Raw genomic sequence first — 19622 nt, 5'->3', positions numbered from 1 at the left:
TAAACAAAAACGACCCTTTTTTCACACAAAAAGCCACATACAGCCTTATTGACTTTTTCATTAGTCTTCATGTTTACAGTAATCATATGTGTCCATGCCGTAAAATCAATTGAAGATTAAAGGGTGAACTTTGAACGGCTCTACAAAATTTGAGTTGATTTTCGCTTTAGACAATGTTGAATCAGTATCTTATATACACTGACTTGATCCCCTTCTTTGACCGAAATGAATTTTGTTGCAATAAGATGCATTTTAATGGGCGAAATACGCATCCCCAAAACAATGATGTTCGTTCATATATGAGGTCAATGTCTTGTGAAGTGAAAATTAACAAGACTAAGTCATAAATATATTGTATTGAAAGAGTGCAATATTATGACGTCAATTTAATATCATTACTATGCCTGGTATATTAATATTTTACACATTTTTTCAACTTTTAATAAAAATTTCCAAAGTTTCATTTCATGGGATTTTAAAGCCAGGTTTCACCCTTCGAAATCTACTACTTTTACATTAGTGGTTATTAAACCAGTATTTAACACTTGACAGAAATAAACGTCAGTAATCGTATTATTATTTTATCCTGATTCCAGAACATATTTTAATTTTAATTTAAATTTATATTGAGAAGTACCGATTTAAAGTTATAAACATTTGTTTATTGATTTCTGAATGTATTACATGCTTCTTAACTGAGGACAATAATTATTGACACTTGCTTTATATATATAAAATGTATTTCACTTAACTTTTACCATACATATAAAAGTGATATCAACAAATTGAGATGGCGGAAACAATCAAAATACTTTCTGGTGAAGATTATGTGAACCATTTTGATTCAAAGGCATATACAGGAGCATTTTTCAGTGAGATTGAAATCGATGGATATTCGTTTGCAAAATTTAGATTGAAAACTCTACACAAAATATATTCAAAAGGTAAAACGAGTACATTTATTTGTATCAGCTAAGTCAATGACATATACATTCAGCTTATCTTGTTAAAAAAGTATGTTTTTGATAAATCTTTCATATTTGTTAACTTTCATTTAAATGTGAAGAGTGCATCTTTCGAATGATATTTAAATAACAGTCTTTGTAAGAATAAGTCAATTAAGAAGATATTCAAAACATGAACGAACCACAACGAGCTATCTGAGGGTTCCAAGCGGGTCAAAAGAAAGTAACATCCTGATAGGGAGTTTGAAGTTGGCAAAATCCATCGTCAAGAAATATATACTAATTATGTCATTCAAAAATACCATATAGTCGGCTATAAAAGTCCCCGACATTAACAAAAAAGAGAGAAAAAAAAAAGGCAACATTATTCTAGCGCTGTTCAAAAGTCATTTATCGATTGAGGTGATATAAATCCGGGTTACAAACTAAAACTGAGTTAAACACATCAACTATAGGGAAAACGGTACCATTATATTTTCCCAGCATTATGTTCGCCTTTGTGTACCTAAAGCAGGTGAAGGAAGTCAACTTAGGAGCGCTGTGATTGAATGTAAGAGTTCAATATGTTTTTTTTATTTATCTATGAATAACTGTAGTGTGTTTATTTACAATATATCGCCGCGAAATAGCCTTTTTGTGCTAATGCGGCGTAAAGCAACCAACAATCAATCAATCAATCAATTTACAATATAAATTTTGAAACCTATTGAAATATATTCTAGAGAATTATTCGGAAAGACTTCCAATAATTCATAAATTTGGTATAAAATGACGGTGGGCATGGATAACATAAACAAGCTCCGTTAAAATTTGGTCATGATACTAATTAGCTTCAATTTTTAAAACAGAATAATAAAGTACTTACACCACACATAACTGTTTTATCCACGTTTTCATTATAAAAAGAAGTAAATTTGAAAAATGTTGGTATTGTCGCCTATGACAGAATATATAGAACAATTTTCCTTAAAGAGGAAAACAATAAAGCAACAGAAACACTGAAGTGCAACAAAAAACCAAAACGACAATGCAGGACATGAAGGACATGCAGAAGGACAATGCAGAAAATGAAGGACATTTTTAGAAAAAAAAGGTCGGTTATTAGAACATTATAAACAAGAAAACTATCAGCTTATTTATAAAAAAAATTAGCTGGATCATGCTATTGAGCTCTCAAACATTCCCTAACTAAACTATACAGACATGTTGTTAAGACAACAATATTTAAAGTAACACGATGCACGTTCATGGCGCCTTTTACTGGCATTATATTCATTAATAATTTGTTTTACATAGTTTGAGTAAATTAATCATAACTCTTGAAGTTTGTTATAATGTCACATGTATCACTTTTTTCATAAATTTGAAATACAGTACAAAATGTTTTGAATGCACACGAAAACTCATTAAAAAACAGTAACACTTTCAATTTTATTTACTTTGCCTTAACTCAATAGTTATTTCAGCAAAGTTTTTTTTCCATGCATATATGATTTTAAGTATCTTATTCTCAGGTAACATAAGAGGAAAAGTGCTACTTGAAATTGGATCTGGACCGTGTATACACACAGTTATACCAGCAGCAAGTTGGTTTGATGAAATAATTTTGACAGACTTTTCACCCAGTAATAGAGACATGCAAGAAAAATGGCTGAAAAAAGACCATGGCGCACATAACTGGGACAACTTTTTCAAATATTACAGTAAACTAGATGGTAATGAGTAAGTTGGTATTTACAGTAGGATTTTTTAATATAGATGCATCGGGGACAATTTCAAACAACAAACGTAAGACAGACGGATTTTTATCATTCTGATTAAAGTTTAGTTCTCTGATTTTAGTTTACTTATATGTTAGAGCACGCGAGTCAGTATGGGTCAGATTTTTAAATTTGATTTCTTTTAAGTAGCAACAAATGTTGAAAAATTACAAACGTCTCATACCAGTGAATTTTAATGAATGTTTTAACATGTTTGTATAATTAAACTGAAACTATTAATTCAACAAAATAAGTGAAGCAGAACGAAAAAGGATAAAAGCAACCTTAATAAAAATGGGTTTATGACGGAGGATTGATTTTCCCATTTCAAAGGCAGTTTTTCCGTCAGCAGAAAGTCAATCAGATCATATAGCTTACTCACTCTGAATAATGAATTACTTTAAACCAAATCAATTAGTGTATATGGAAGATATTATTATGCACTAAACTACTATTCTTTATTTCCCTACCTCGAACTTGAGCAAACATGCCTGTGCATGTCAAAGAGTTTTTTCTTTCTCAAGTCTAAGTTTGAATCTATTTCCTCCCGAAAGTGGTTATTCATTACAAAATAGAAAAAAATATATTCACCCAAAATTAATTAATTATATGCAAGAACAGCATAAACAGTTTTGAAAACGGATATATAGGGATTAAGACATTTTAAACTATATGATTCATCCACTCGCAGATCAAGATTTATATAATCCTGATATATCTTATCTCTCTTGGAAAGTTATCACGATCATTAAAACCAACGAGTTGGAAATAGAAACATCGGTATTAATTGCCATGTCGAGAAGTCGTTTGACTCTGCATGATGTTTAAATACACAGCCGGTGAATGGTGTGAACGGACTATGTAATATATACGTGTTTCTCGTTTCTCGTTTTGTTTATATAGATTAGACCGTTTGTTTTCCCGTTTGAATGGTTTTACACTAGTAATTTTGGGGCCCTTTATAGCTTGTTGTTCGGTGTGAGCGAAGGCTCCGTGTTGAAGACCGTACTTTAACCTATAATGGTTCACTTTTTAAATTGTTACTTGGATGGAGAGTTGTCTCATTGGCACTCATACCACATCTTCCTATATCTATGAAATGTTCTACTGTCCTCTTCACCTTTGTGTATAAACTTATGCTCGTGCTGTGATGGACACATGATTAAGCACACTGTTGTTACAACTCCCTTGTCTAGTCATATGAGTCGTATATGTTGGTGCCGTGACCAAGATACGTAGGCATGTGATTGTTTTGTATTCTCTTTATTGCTATTTCAAGCTACGACTGATGATCGAGAATCTATTGTTAGATTTTTTTTTTTAATTTTCAATGGAGCAAAACATGTTGAATGTTTCACTCAACTGGTATATGAAAACGGCTCAAACGGTTCAAACCCACAAAAACGAGGAATAGATGTACACGATGTAAGTACAATTTACATGCTCAACACCTTTACTTGGTTGATCTCATAATGTAAATGTTTCGTTAAAATAATGTTGATGTTAAAAGCAAAAATGTTGCTATTTTTTTTTTTAATTTTTAATGGAGCAACACATGTTGAATGTTTCACTCAAAAGGTATATGAAAACGGTTCAAACGGTTCAAACCCACAAAAACAAGGAATAGATGTACACGATGTAAGTACAATTTACATGCTCAACACCTTTACTTGGTTGATCTCATAATATTAATGTTTCGTTAAGATAATGTTGATGTTATAAGCAAAAATGTTGCTCATTTATTTTTTTATTTTAGATTTTTATCATTACGATGACTGATGTTTTTGAATGCATTTAATAGAGAACACTGTATATTTTATAAAAAAAGACTTGAATATTGAAGATTTAATTTATTGTAAGTTAAAAATATTAAGAAATATTATCAGAGTAACGAAAAATCTTTGTTATTTTGAATTTAAATCCTAATAAGTCATACCTGATGCTAAGCCATAAAAATAGTGCACGTTTTTTGGTAGTGTTAAAACACAATACAGTAACAATTTTTCTATGTAAATAGAAAACCAAAACTGTTATTGAAATATTCATAAAATGACAGAATTATCTTCACAAAATAGCGCAAAAATAATAAATAGTTATCAAAGGTACCAGGATTATAATTTAATACGCCAGACGCGCGTTTTGTCTACATAAGACTCATTAGTGACGCTGAGGTCAAAATAGTTATCAAGCTAAACAAGTACAAAGTTGAAGAGCATTGAGGACCCAAAATTCCGAAAAGTTGTACCAAAAACGGCTTAGATAACCTATTCCTGGGATAAGAAAATCCTAAGTTTTTCAAAAAATTCATCATGTCAACAGGAAAGGAGTAGGTCCGGTAAGGGCTGATATAGGCCTCAAATTTTAAGTTCATCTGACGAAAGATTTTGGACACTTTTTCAACACTTAAGTGTCTATTTCAATAAGTTTATGTGAATCAGTTTAAATGATTTAATCATTTTAAACTCACCAATTCAAAACTTAAACATGAAAAATCTATCAAATATGCCAAAAAATGTCACTTTACAGATGAATTTGGTCAAAAATTAAAGTGACCGCAACCGTGTTCATCTTCAACCTTTATATATGTTATGTGTTATTATAAAATACAACTTACATTTCAATTTTAGGAATAAACACAAACGGTCTAGAATTTAACTAAAATGCTAAAATTGTGAGTATTTCAGTAATTTAGCATAACTTAATGATGCTAGTACCCGATATATGTGCATTGCATTGTCAAAACAGCCCATCTGTACTTTCCACGTAGATACAAGTATCTTGTCTTAGGGAGGGATAAATCCTACTTTGTAAAGAATCATTCTGATTCAAACAAAAAATTCTCTGAAACCGATATTATCAAGATGCTTGATTTCTTGATTGACAACATATTTGTTACGTTTGGAGTTTTTTTTCAACAGACTGTCGGCATCCCAATGGGAAAAAACTGTGCCCCTCTACTTGCTGACTTGTTTCTTTATTATTATGACTTCATGTAGGAACTTCTTAGGAAGAAAGATAAGAAGTTAGCAATATCCTTTAACTCTACTTTCCGCTATATAGATGACGTTCTTTCACTAAGCAATTCAAAAGTTGGTGACTATGTGGATCGCATCTATCCCATCGAATTGGAGATAAAGGATACCACAGATACAATTAAGTCGGCTTCATATCTTGACTTGAATCTAGAAATTGACAATGAGGGTCGGTTGAAGACAAAACTTTACGACAAACGAGATGATTTCAGCTTTCCAATTGTGAACTTTCCATTTCTAAGTAGCAACATTCCAGCAGCACCTGCATACGGGGTATATATCTCCCAATTGATACGATATTCCCGTGCTTGCATTTCGTATCATGATTTTCTTGACAGAGGGTTACTGCTTACAAGGAAGCTATTAAACCAAGAGTTCCAAATGGTGAAGTTGAAATCATCCCTTCGTAAATTTTAAGGACGCTATCACGAGTTGGTTGACCGTTATGGAATAACCGTTTCACAAATGATATCAGATATGTTCCTTACGTCGTAACTACAATCCCCTTCCCTTTCATGAATTTGACCTACCGATTTAGACTATTTACCGTATTTGTAATCACATAAGCAACACGACGGATGCCGCATGTGGAGCAGGATCTGCTTACCCTTCCGGAGCACCTGAGATCACCCCTAGTTTTTGGTTTGGTTCGTTTTGTTTATTCTTTAGTTTTCTATGTTGTGTCATGTGTACTATTGTTTTTCTGTTTGTCTTTTTCATTTTTAGCCATGGCGTTGTCAGTTTGTTTTAGATTAACGAGTTTGACTGTCCCTTTGGTATCTTTCGTCCCTCTTTTTTTCCCCAATAAATAACTAAAAGTTTATATTTTAACAATTTTTTTAAAACTGCTTTATTTTGGGCCAAAAAGGGGTCTTACCGGACCAATTCTAATTACCATATAATTGATATTCATGTCAACACCGAAATGCTGACTACCGGGCTGGTGATACCCTCGGGGACGAAACATCCACCAGCAGTGGCATCGACCCAGTGGTGTAAATAGATATCAAAGGTACAAAGATTGATACAAATGTTTTGTGTATACTAGTATTATAAAGTTTTGAATATTTCGTGAAAGATGAAATATAAGACTATATATATATATATATATATATACGAGTCTAAATTGAAAACTACGTTCAAACCTATGACTGCGTTGGATAAAAACCGCAATTTTTATACGTGTGCATGTCAAACAAATTTCGTTGTAGAAGGGTCTAAAAACAGCACAAACAACATTTTCCAAAAGACCAAAAGCGTGAAAAAGTATATTTAAACAAAACGCATTTGACTAACAGGTCGAACAACTGATGTTCTTTAACACTTCTGACTGCCATTGACGATTGCCAAATAAAATTGATCACAAGATGTTAATATAAATTTAATACGTCACAGAAAAAAAAAATTGTTAACTTGTGGACAGGATGTTGTGCCACAAACATTCGGTGTCAATATTTCTTTAGTACACCATATCCGGATTTCGACAATAAATGTCTCTTCAGTGATGTTAGGGATCGAAACGGTATTTGGAAGGCCATATAAAAAGTACCCTCATTTTTTAGAGAAAGTACCCTCATTTTTAGATTAACTCTTGAATTTTAAGAGTCAATATATAGGATGAACGGATCATATAAACCGGAGGGAAAATATGATACATGCCCAAACAAAAAATATAAACGAGTCTAAATTGAAAACTACGTTCAAACCTATGACTGCGTTGGATAAAAACCGCAATTTTTATACGTGTGCATGTCAAACAAATTTCGTTGTAGAAGGGTCTAAAAACAGCATATATATATATATATATATATAAACGAGTCTAAATTGAAAACTACGTTCAAACCTATGACTGCGTTGGATAAAAACCGCAATTTTTATACGTGTGCATGTCAAACAAATTTCGTTGTAGAAGGGTCTAAAAACAGCACAAACAACATTTTCCAAAAGACCAAAAGAGTATATATATATTTGTAGGGTTGTCACTGACTCAGACGTACTTATGAATATAATTATTTTCTGTGACTGTATCTTACATTAATTTGTAGGATCCTTTACTATAGATAATTTAGCTGATCTGTAACAATAACATCTTCATGCCTTATATATCATGTACTGTAGTACGCCGCTAGATTAAAACTGACGTGGAAAGGTAACACATGGCCAGCGAAAGCTCTTTTTTGAGAGCCCAGGTGGTCGTGTGGTCTAGCGGGACGGCTGCAGTGCAGGCGATTTGGTGTCACGATATCACAGTAGCATGGGTTCGAATCCCGGCGAGGGAAGAACCAAAAATTTGCGAAAGCAAATTTACAGATCTAACATTGTTGGGTTGATGTTTAGACGAGTTGTATATATATATATTTATAAATAAAAGATTATTTGAACTTCATGTATATTAACAATGTTCAAATGAAATGCATGGAAGTAGATATTACATAATTATTCGTAATGAACAATAACGCGATATGAATATAAAATTTATCTTATTACTGATTAAATGAAGAAAAAAATAAGAAAAACAAAAAGGGTCATAAGGTCATATCTTACCTCCAGTAATAGTTCTGAAGTATGTTTTAAAGTGTAGTCAGAATACGTCTGTTGATGAAAAATGAAACGTTTCCAGTCATCAAAATAAAATTTCGACAGCAATAAGAAAAGGTCAGGAAAACAACCTGATCAATGTTATATAAATGACTGTGAAGGTAAACAGCATGTTAAAACAATTGTTACCAGCTCGGTACTTATAATTTCTTACATTTTTCGTTAAGAAATTTTGAAATAAAAAAAAAAGGTTCCGAAACCCCCCAGCAAACTTGTCTCATCGTACCACATCTCCTTGTTTAAGAACTACATAACATAACTACATGTATTAATTCTTTTTTTATGTATTTCCAGGGACAACTGGCAACAACTTGAAGCCACTTTAAGACCAAAGATAAAACGAGTTCTTCCCTGCGATGTTTACAACCAAAATCCTCTCGATCCAATTCAGTTAAATCAAGTTGATGTCATCTGCACGAGTGCGTGTCTCGAATCAGCATGTCTAGATAAAGATGCATATCACAATGCGATGAAAAATGTAATATCTTTGTTGAAACCGGGCGGAAAACTTATTCTGATCGGTGTTCTCAATTGTCCTCAGTATACTGTTGGGAGTGAAATTTTCAAGTGTTTTTCCATCTCCAGGGACGAAGTTATCAACACAGTTAAAGCGAACGGTTTAGATGTAATTGAATTATTTGACGACGATTCTTCGGCAGAAGAGGGCACAACAATATTTAATGGAACAGTTGTCATACTTGCTGAGAAAAAATAACTGGCAGTGGTGTTCGATCACTTCAATTACTAAAATATCGAATAGACTTTTTTAGTTTTGATATATTTCTTCGGCGAGATGTCATTATATATAGTAGGTGCAATCAATTAGGACTAATTTGATATATTAATCAACAACTTGAACTTTGAACTTTTATTATTGAGATTCGATTTTAATAGACAATGATTGAAATGTTCTGATTTTAATAACACGATAGTACTGTCAACTTAGAAGCCAATTATTCGGTACTGTCATGTTTGTAAATGATACATGTTATAATTCCACTATTTAAAGAGAGGTTTAATTAGTCATACAGTGTGCTGAAGTTCAAATACGATTGTCTTCTGTCCAAAAATTTAGTCATTAAACCAAATACTTGATTACTGGTGTACTATATTACTGACCAAGTCTTCTATTTGTAGAAACACATTTGCACTGGTTATTTAACAAAAAATAAATTTAACCACAGCAATATAATACTGCATGACAACATGCAATATTTTACAGGATTAGATTTCAATGATAGATATTCTGTTTTTTTTTTAAAGTGCAGTAACTCTACTACACAACGTATATTTGAAATAAAGCACGCTCACTGCCCGTGTGTAAAAAATACAGGTTCAGGGTGTTCACTTTTATCCAATGATATACTAGAATGTAGAAGTCTACAACTTGATAATTACAGCACCACTTGTCCAATTCTCACAATGTTTAGAACCGTTAAATACAGGTGAAATTTTATTCTATACTTTTTGCAGCTACAGCAATAACATGAATTATTGTAAAAGGGCAAGTTCACTTTTGATAAAATTATCTTTTATCGTTTGATAGGAATTTCATTGTAATGCATCGTAGAAACCTTACAAATTTTGTTTGAATAAAGTTTCACTTGATTTAACATTTCAACTTCAAACACAATATAATCAATGGATCATAGAATACAGGTCAGTTTTGATTTTTTTCTCCTGGTTCTCAAATTAACTGTTCAGCAATGACAAGTGTGTATACAAAATAACAAGTTCTTAATTGATCCGAGTTAAAAAAAAAAAACAAAAAAAAACAGTACTATCAAGACTTCCCAAAAATTGTCTGTAAAGACAAGAATAGATGAGACTCGTGATAAGCACACTAATTATTGTTATTTAACATTTTCCCACTCGTTATATGAATATGCTGAAATGTCTGTACTTGAGATTTTAAAATGGTTCCAGTAGGTTAACACTATTAGGCAAAACCTTCCGGTCAACTTTGAAGTTCTAATTATTATCCAAAAATTAAAGAAATACAAAACTTAATTAAAATTTGGTCTTAACAAAAAGCTCCGCGTGCGGGAGTTTCTTGGTACATTGAAGACCCATTGGTGGGCTTTGGATGTTGTCTGCTCTACGGTCGGGTTGTTGTTGCTTTCACACATTCCACATTTCCATTCTCAATTTGACTAATTCTAATTGGAAAGATAACGATTATCAAGACACTTTCTTTTCCAAAATTAAATAATCTGTTTAAACATTACAAGCATCATGCTTTGCTACTCAAACAACTTACACAAGTACAAAAAAGTAAAATTACAACAACAACTAAATTAACTCCGAGTTATATTCAAAACGAAAAATATGTAGTCAAATGGAAGAATAAAAATCTATTGTCATATTTTTGACTTGATACAGGCATTTTCTTCTGTATAAAATGGTGGATTAATAACTGGTTTTACAGCTAGCTTAACCTCTCACTTTTATGACAGTCGCATACAATTCCATTTATGGAAACGATATGTGAACAAAACGTACAGACATAATAATTAAAATGTGAATACTAGGGTTTCAATATTTTGTTTTATAATATTGATCCCGATAAAACCAAACAAATATAGATAAAAAAAAACACAAAACGTCAAAAAGACAAAGCACATTAGCAAAATTGAATGACAATAATACATTTTTTTTTATCATAGCTCATTAACACGATGACAGGGTGCATAAGTACAGAGCCACGTCATATGTAACAAAGAAACACACAAATGCATTTAGAGAAGCAATGAAAGACAAGAACACAATTATTTACCATAACACAATCAAACTGACGGGATGTTTAAGTAAAACACAAACTAAACAGTAAAAGATAATATTCATAAAGACAAATAAAAGAATGCTTAAACATATTTTGAGGATAATTTACAACGTTAGTACCCCGAATCATTGTTTGAAAAACATCGTGTATTATTTGTGAAGTTGATACGGGATATTTATCGAAACAAAGGCAGTGAAGTTAAGTCTGTCGCATATCGTGACTTATATCTAAGAAATTGATAATGAGCGTCGACATGTTTTTTTTATTAGTTGTTAGTGGCTTTGAACTAGCTGTCAGATAACTGCGAGTACTCTCAGATCTGTTCATTGTGTCTTTTTGTGTCGGGATGTATAAGTACCCGGCCACGTCCACTTTAATTTTTTGTCTATCTGATGAGTAAAGCCTTTTTCAACTGATTGTTATACTTTGTTTCTTATGTTGTACTGTAATACCACTGTCCCAGGTTAGGGAGAGGGTTGGAATCCCGCTAACATGTTTAACCCCGCCACATTATTGATGTATTTGCCTGTCCCAAGTCAGGAGCCTGTAATTCAGTGGTTGTCGGTTTTTTTATGTGTTACATATTTGTTTTTTGTTCATTTTTTTACATAAATAAGGCCGTTTGTTTTCTCGTTTGAATTGTTTTACATTGTCTTATCAGGGCCTTTTATAGCTGACTATGCGGTATGGGCTTTGCTCATTGTTGAAGGTCGTACGGTGACCTATAGTTATAAATGTTTGTGACATTTTGGTATTTTGTGGATAGTTTTCTCATTGGCAATCATACCACATCTTCTTTTTTTTTTATACTTTACGACAAATGAGATGATTTCAGTTCACCAATAGTTAACTTTCCATTTCTTTGTACCATAATTCAAAGACCTTCTGCATAATGATAAGATAATCCAGAGCTTCCATTCCTATTATCATTTCTTTCAAAAAAAAAAAAAAAGGTTGCTGCTCACACGTATGCTATTGAAGCAAAGGTTACTATTTATTTTAGGTATTTTTTTACATATAGCTCTTCAATAGTTTCGGTACTTATACATCTTCGAATTTCAAATGTATTGCAAATATGTGCCACAGATAACCATGGATATGTTCCAATTGTCGGAACCACAATCCCGTCATGGTTTTCTATTTTGTGACATCCCCGAGTGAGACTCATTACGGGTGTTTTATTTACCTTGATCAACCCGATGCATGCATGTTGTATTACTGTTATTTTGTTGTACCAGTAAAAGATTCAAAATTTAGAAAATAAAAAAGTCTTTATCATTTACCCTGTTTCTATATTTTTCCCGAACTATATTGTGCCTTACTTGATATTGATTGAGCTTTTAAAATTTAAACATTACCGCATCACAGTATTGATTATTGAATGTTATTTGTTAACATAATCAAGTTAAATCGTAGGTACTTCAATCACAAGCAGCTCACAGATATGGCCACAACTCCTCTACTTCGTGCTGGTGAAGATTACAAGAAGATTTTTGATGGAAAGGTTTATGCAGATACACTGTTCAACCAAATTGAAGTCGAGGGATTCACGTTCACAGAGTTTAGACTTAAAACACTTCACAACATATTTTCAAAAGGTAAGTAGATATAGGAAGATGTGGTGTAAATGCCAATGAGACAACTCTCCATCCAAATAACAATTTAAAAATTAAACCATTATAGGTTAAAGTAAGGTATGTTTATTTATAGAATCAAGGTAAATGATTGTATTGATACAAAAAATTACCTGTCGAACCAAATATACACTAACATACTGAAAGTAAAAACTAAGAATTACATGTGTTTTCGTCGTTTAATCTTTCATTGATAAAATTAAGCAAAACTCTGAATTGCATGTATACTATGATTTTTCAGGGACTATAAAAGGAAAATGTCTTCTAGAAATTGGATCTGGACCGTGTATACACACAGTTATACCAGCAGCAAAATGGTTTGATGAAATAATTATGACAGACTATTCCCCTTCTAATAGAGATATGCAAGAAAAATGGTTGAAAAAAGATTCTGGTGCTCACAATTGGGATATCTATTTCAAGTACTACAGCAAACTAGACGGAAATGAGTAAGTTGTTACTTAGAATAATATATTTGAAACCTTTTTTCTAAGAATTTTTTAGTTACTTCGGTGTCATTTTTTTAGGAACAAAATTCGGTCCACGCAAATAGGGAAAAAGCGTAAAACACAATTGAATCGAAATAGACATTTACAGGACAATTAAAGTCAGTTATTATTTCATAGTACACAGTGCTGTGTATGTTCTTTTCAAGGATAATGTCAATTAAATAATCTGGAAAGTTACTTTTTAGCTCACTTGGCCCAAAGAGCCAAATGAGCTTTTCTCATCACTTGGCGTCCGTCGTCGTCGTCCGTCGTCGTTAACGTTTAAAACATCTTCTGAAATTACTGGGCAAAATTTAACCAAACTTGGCCACAATCATCATTTGGGTATCTAGTTTACAAAATATGTCCGGTAACCCGGCCAACCAACCAAGATGGCTGCCATTGCTTAACATCGAACATAGGGGTAAAATGTAAATTTTGGCTTATAAATCAGAAACCAAAGCATTTACAGAAAATCTGATATAGGTTTAATTGTTTATCAGGTCAAGATATATCTGCTCTGAAATTTTAAGATGAATTGGATTACCTGTTGTTAGGTTGCTGCCCCTGAATTACCCGGTTAGACTATTTACCGGGTGTGTTATAACACGAGCAACACAACTGGTGCCACATGTGGAGCAGGATCTCCTTACCATTTCGGAGCATCTGAGATCATCACTAGTTTTTATGTGGGGCTCGTGTTTTCTATGTTGTGTCTTGTGTACTATTATTTGTCTGTTTGTCTTTTCCTCTTTTAGCCTTGGTGTTGTCGGTTTGTTTTCAGTTTGCGGGTTTGGTGTCCCTCTTGTTGCTTTCGCCGCTCTCTTAGTAACTCTTTACTTTAAGTAACCTAAAAAGTGAAATATTGTTTTATCCCAGTGATTATTTTTTCCTTTTGAGACGATGATGTTCTTTCGTTTCTTTTCGGGGTGTTAAAAATAGTATTATTTACTGTTCAATGAACAAATTATACTTGTTTAAACATATACGATACCAATAGTCACTGTGACTGGTAAACTATAAGGTCAGACAATCTTTTACAAAAAATAACTGAAAATATTTTTTATTGTCTCCCATAGATACATTATTTGGTTTTGGAGCTTTGCGGTGTCCTTATAAATTTTATTATAACAAACGCAATACCATATCCTATTTTTAATATGATGTTGTTAAAAGAGTTCGTTAAATTAGATTCATTTACTATGCATGTAAACCTATATAACGAGTTCCTAACAGTGGTTGATCAATTTAACAATTATAAAGATCTTTGAAGATTATCAGTACTAACATTGATCTTTTCAAAAATAGTTTAATACAAATCGATTTACGATTTGCTATCCAGTAATTAGCGCTTATAGTTTTCAATCATGCGATAACTATACATTTTCATAAGACAAGGTAATGATTTTCTCAGAGTACTTACAGATTCTTAACCAATAATTTTGTGCTGATATTTTTGTTTTAAAAAACATGTTTTTCTTATTTTTTCAGATCGGTCCTCTTTGTATTTTTATTTAAATAAATAGTATGGTTATCATTCCACATCTCCATATTTTCATATTAGATATACATACTAGTTTCAAAGAAGAGATAAGAATAACAAGGAGGCATTCAAATATATCTTCAACACTATGCACGTTTGGCGGTCGTGTTTTTCATCAAACAATCGTAAAACCATTGGAACCAAATGTGCCCCTCTTCTTGCCGACTTGTTCTCTTGTTTTATGAGGTTGGTTTCATACTGGACTTTTTAGGAACAAACAAAAGAAGCTAGCAAAATACTTTAACTTTAAATTCCGCTATATACATGATTTTCTTTCCCTATCTCCCTAAATAATTCAAAATTAAGTGACTATGTTGAACTTGTCTATCAAATCGAACTTGAGATAAAGGATTCAATAGATACAGTTATATCTTGACTTACATCAATGAGGGTAGGTTGAAAACAAAACTTTACGACGTAAGAAATGATTTAACTTTCTAATTTTGAATTTTCCTTTTCTATGTAGCAACATTCAAACAGTGCAAGCATACGGAATTGATACGATATTCCCGGGCTTGTATTTCCTGATTTCCATGATAGAAGGTTGCTGCTCACAAGGGAAGTTCCAAATTGTGTGGTTGAAATCATCCTTTCGAAATTTTACGGACACCATCATGACTTGGTTGGAATATCCGTTTCACATATGATAGCGAATATGTTCCTAATGTCCTAACTACATTCCCGTCCCTGTTTCACTAATGTGACCAACCGAATAAGACTGATTACCAAAATTGTACTAACATAAGCAACACAATGCGTGTCACATTTGGAGCAGTTTCGGCTTACCTTTCCAAGCACCTAAGATCACCCAAAGTTTTTGATCCGTTCGTGTTGCTGAGTCTATAGTTTTCTATGTTGTGTTTTATGAGCTATGTTTTTTTTCTGCTGGTATCTTTCACCTATCTTTCGTGTGCAGTCGTAATGTATGAGATAATCTTCTTTCATTGGATTATACTTATATCTTTTGGTTCACAAGCACAAAAAATCTATAATAAACATTCAACAAAAAACCGCTTAAAGTTAAGTTTATCTTGGCAATTTTAGAGAATAAAGGATCGATTTTAAACGTGAAATAAGTGTTAAACAAATCACACAGCGACTAATAATAAATTTAAAGTTCTATACTGTAAAAGATGTCTACTTTTATATTTTAGAGACAACTGGCAACAACTAGAGGCTGCTTTAAGACCGAAGATTAAGAGAGTACTTTCATGCGATGTACATTTACCAAACCCTCTAGATCCAATCAAGTTAGAGCCAGTTGATGTCATCTGTACAAGTGCTTGTCTTGAATCCGCCTGTCCAGATAAAGATTCATATCATATTGCCACGAAAAATGTAGTATCTTTATTGAAACCAGGAGGGAAACTGATTCTGATCGGAATCCTGAACTGTACCCATTATACCGTTGGAAGTGAAAGGTTTCAATGCGTGTCCTTGACAAAGGATGATGTTGTAAACACCGTCAAAACGAATGATTTAAAAATTATTGAAATCTTTGATGATGATAGTTCATTGGATATGGATGCAGCACCATTCAACGGTTCTGTCATTATACTTGCTGAGAAAAAAAGCACCTAGATATGAATCTTGCTGGTGAATTTTTCAAAGACACCTGCTTCTTATTGTGCATACCACTGCTTCTAATATAGGCCAGTTCTTTAGTAAGATATATGTTGTCCGTCTTATAATATACTATATCATTCTTAAACATCAAGCTCATAATTGTGAAAAGGATTTCTATTGTACAAATTAAACCTTAAAATTTAAACAAAATAAGAAAACACTTCATTTCCCTTGCACATATTTGAGTTCTATTATCAATAGTTATTGAAGGTATCAGGATTATAATCCTCATGTTATCTTTGTATAAATTGTTTTTATTTTGTTGCCATTAAACATGTGTTAACATCGTAATTACTTATATTTGAGTGTTGAAAAAAAAGTCACAAAAATACTGAATTCCAAGGAAAATTTAAAACGGAAAGTCCCTAATCCAATGGCAAAATCAAAAGCACAAACACACCAAACGAATGGACGACAACTGTCATATGTCTGACTTGGTACAGACGTTTTCTTATGTAAAACCTAGCGCTAAACCTCTCACTTGTATGACAGTCGAATCAAATTCCATTATATTAACAACGATGCGTGAACAAAATAAACAGACCTGATATGTCAAAATGTCAAAATAGGGGTACAGCAAGTCAACACCGTGTCAATATCTTAATCACAACAAAAGCAAAAAAATATATTTAACAAAGAAGCAAAACAAAAAGCATATATCACATTTAACAACCTCAATCATTGCTTAATTATTTTTGTATTATATCTATGTACTATGTTTAATCATCCCATGAAGGATTGAGGGATTTAAAGTACTGGGACCGAATGATTTATAGATTAACATTAACTCTGGCGTAGAATCGCGTGTTTGACGTCAAAATGTAAACGTCACACAGGTAGAGATATAAAATAAGTTGTCGTTCAATTTCAAATTAAGCAAAAATCATAATGGAACAATAACACAACGGCGGGATGTTTAAAGTACAGAGCCATGTATCAAAGAAACACAAAAAGTCACATGGACAAATCACACAAGCAAAAATGAAAGATAATACAAACAACACAATGCAATTTCAAAAATTCAAAAAAACATTATCTGTAATTCAGTGGTTGTCGTTTGTTTATGCGTTACATATTTGTTTTTCGTAATTTTTTTGTTCATAAAATAGGACGTAAGTTTTCTCGTTTGAGTTGTTTTTCATTGTCGTTTCGAGGCCTTTAATAGCTGACTATGTGGTATGGGCTTTGTTCATGGTTGAAGGCCGTACGGTGACCTATAGTTGTTTAAAATTTATATGTCATTTGGTCTCTTTTGGAGAGTTGTCTTATTGACAATCATACCATATCTTCCTTTTTATAATTATCACATACTATGATTCAGTAAAAAGATAAGTATACATTTTGTGCAGTCATGAATGTTTTAAATAATGGACTAACACACAAAAATAAGTAATATAAATAAGCGCATAGATTTTTTTCCGACAGATTATTTACTGCTAACAAATATTCTGAATAACAAGACTGCTTTTCCTAAATTAAAAATGGAGTTGTCTCTCTTGTCACACACAATATTTCCCAAAATGCCCACCAATTTTGTCATATTCCCTGCTTTAATATTTGATACGACATATGACATTCCAATCAGTCTGACAAGATGTTCAAAACTCTTGGTCTCGTTCTTTTAGCAGTTTGCAAATCCTTCATTACAAAACCAAAGTCCGGCATACAGTCTTACCCTTACCTTTACCTTGCAGTGTTTGCATACAGGCGCGGATCCAGAGGGAGGGGGTTCCTGGGGTTGGAACCCCCTCTTTTTGGACGATCAATGCATTTGAATGGGGACATGTAAATGGAACCCCCCTTTTTAAAATGACTGGATCCGCCCCTGGCATATGAACACTCTTTTTTTATATATATATTTTACAATGAGAAGATCAGGAGGTATCATTAATTTTACCAAACATCAAACTTATCTTTGTTTATTTAACTATTAATTAAAACCTAGTTTTCCATATTTATTACTCTTGGAAAAATTCTGCACTGCCAAAATAAAACACAAAAAGAATATTGTAGAACTAAAAGTACTAGTATTTGTTTTATAACATCGAATGCATCAGTCTTATGGTGGATTTGGAGCATTATCCGTCTAGTTTGTCATCGTTCTATTTTAAACAGTATGAACGTTGTAGAATCAGTTGATAACCGTTCATCGGAAGATAACAAGATCTTGTTGAACATGACAAATAAAACATGATGGTCTTAAAGTATGGATTATAGGTTCTGACGTGATAATTTATTACTTGTTATAGTATTTTGTATTTGTCTTTGCATAATATGAACATTTACTGTTTAACCCATTTTAGGTAATATCTTTTTTCTTATTTATACACCCCATCAATGTGTTATAATGCTATGGCAACTTTTTTGTATTTTTAACATTTATTTTTGCTTTTGTGCCTTATCTATAGAGTATCTTATTTCCATTTTGTTTTACTTTGTTGACATTGTTGTTTGTTTTTATAGTGATAAAGATTGAACCAGGTTTAATCCACCATTTTCTTTTTTATTTTGCCATTTGATAAAGGACTTTCCGTTTCGAATGTTCTTTGGAGTTCGTTTTTTTGTTGTTTAACATTTCAGTACATGTACCATACACATTTGTAAATTACAACATTATTTGCTTCACTGGCTTTGCTTTTATATGCATTAAATAAAATTGAGAATGGAAATGGGGAATGTGTCAAAGAGACAACAACCCGACCAAATAAAAAAAACAACAGCAGAAGGTCACCAACAGGTCTTCAATGTAGCGAGAAATTCCCGCACCCGGAGGCGTCCTTCAGCTGGCCCCTAAACAAATATATACTAGTTCAGTGATAATGAACGCCATACTTATTTCCAAATTGTACACAAGAAACTAAAATAAAAATAATACAAGACTAACAAAGGTCAGAGGCTCCTGACTTGGGACAGGCGCAAAAATGCGGCGGGGTTAAACATGTTTGTGAGATCTCAACCCTCCCCCTATACCTCTAACCGATGTAGAAAAGTAAACACATAACAATACGCACATTAAAATTCAGTTCGAGAGAAGTCCGAGTCTGATGTCAGAAGATGTAACCAAAGAAAATAAACAAAATGACAATAATACATAAATAACAACAGACTACTAGCAGTTAACTGACATGCCAGCTCCAGACTTCAATTAAACTGACTGAAAGATTATGATTTCATCATATGAACATCAGGCACAA

General features: G+C 32.6%; 2 protein-coding genes across 3 annotated transcripts; both read left to right on the top strand.

Moving 5' to 3' along the window:
• The first annotated feature begins 680 nt into the window (after nucleotides 1-680).
• On the top strand, nucleotides 681-9407 carry LOC134711567 (indolethylamine N-methyltransferase-like). 2 transcript variants are annotated; one of them, XM_063572227.1, is made up of 3 exons: nucleotides 681-944; nucleotides 2480-2687; nucleotides 8650-9407. In XM_063572227.1, the coding sequence occupies exons 1-3, from the start codon at nucleotides 791-793 to the stop codon at nucleotides 9068-9070; spliced, it is 783 nt and encodes a 260-aa protein (XP_063428297.1). In that variant the 5' UTR covers nucleotides 681-790; the 3' UTR covers nucleotides 9071-9407. The 2 variants fall into 2 exon arrangements, with proteins under 2 accessions (XP_063428297.1, XP_063428307.1); XM_063572237.1 differs by having other exon boundaries at nucleotides 2480-2680; nucleotides 8650-8965.
• A 2920-nt stretch (nucleotides 9408-12327) lies between these two features.
• On the top strand, nucleotides 12328-16674 carry LOC134711558 (indolethylamine N-methyltransferase-like). The gene is made up of 3 exons (XM_063572215.1): nucleotides 12328-12735; nucleotides 13013-13220; nucleotides 15957-16674. The coding sequence occupies exons 1-3, from the start codon at nucleotides 12519-12521 to the stop codon at nucleotides 16381-16383; spliced, it is 852 nt and encodes a 283-aa protein (XP_063428285.1). The 5' UTR covers nucleotides 12328-12518; the 3' UTR covers nucleotides 16384-16674.
• Nucleotides 16675-19622: the final 2948 nt, after the last annotated feature.

This window comes from Mytilus trossulus, chromosome 1 (genome assembly GCF_036588685.1).
Source record: "Mytilus trossulus isolate FHL-02 chromosome 1, PNRI_Mtr1.1.1.hap1, whole genome shotgun sequence".
Taxonomy (NCBI): Eukaryota; Metazoa; Mollusca; class Bivalvia; order Mytilida; family Mytilidae; genus Mytilus; species Mytilus trossulus.
Note: the sequence above shows the minus strand (reverse complement) of the source record. Positions and strands in the feature narration are given on the sequence as shown.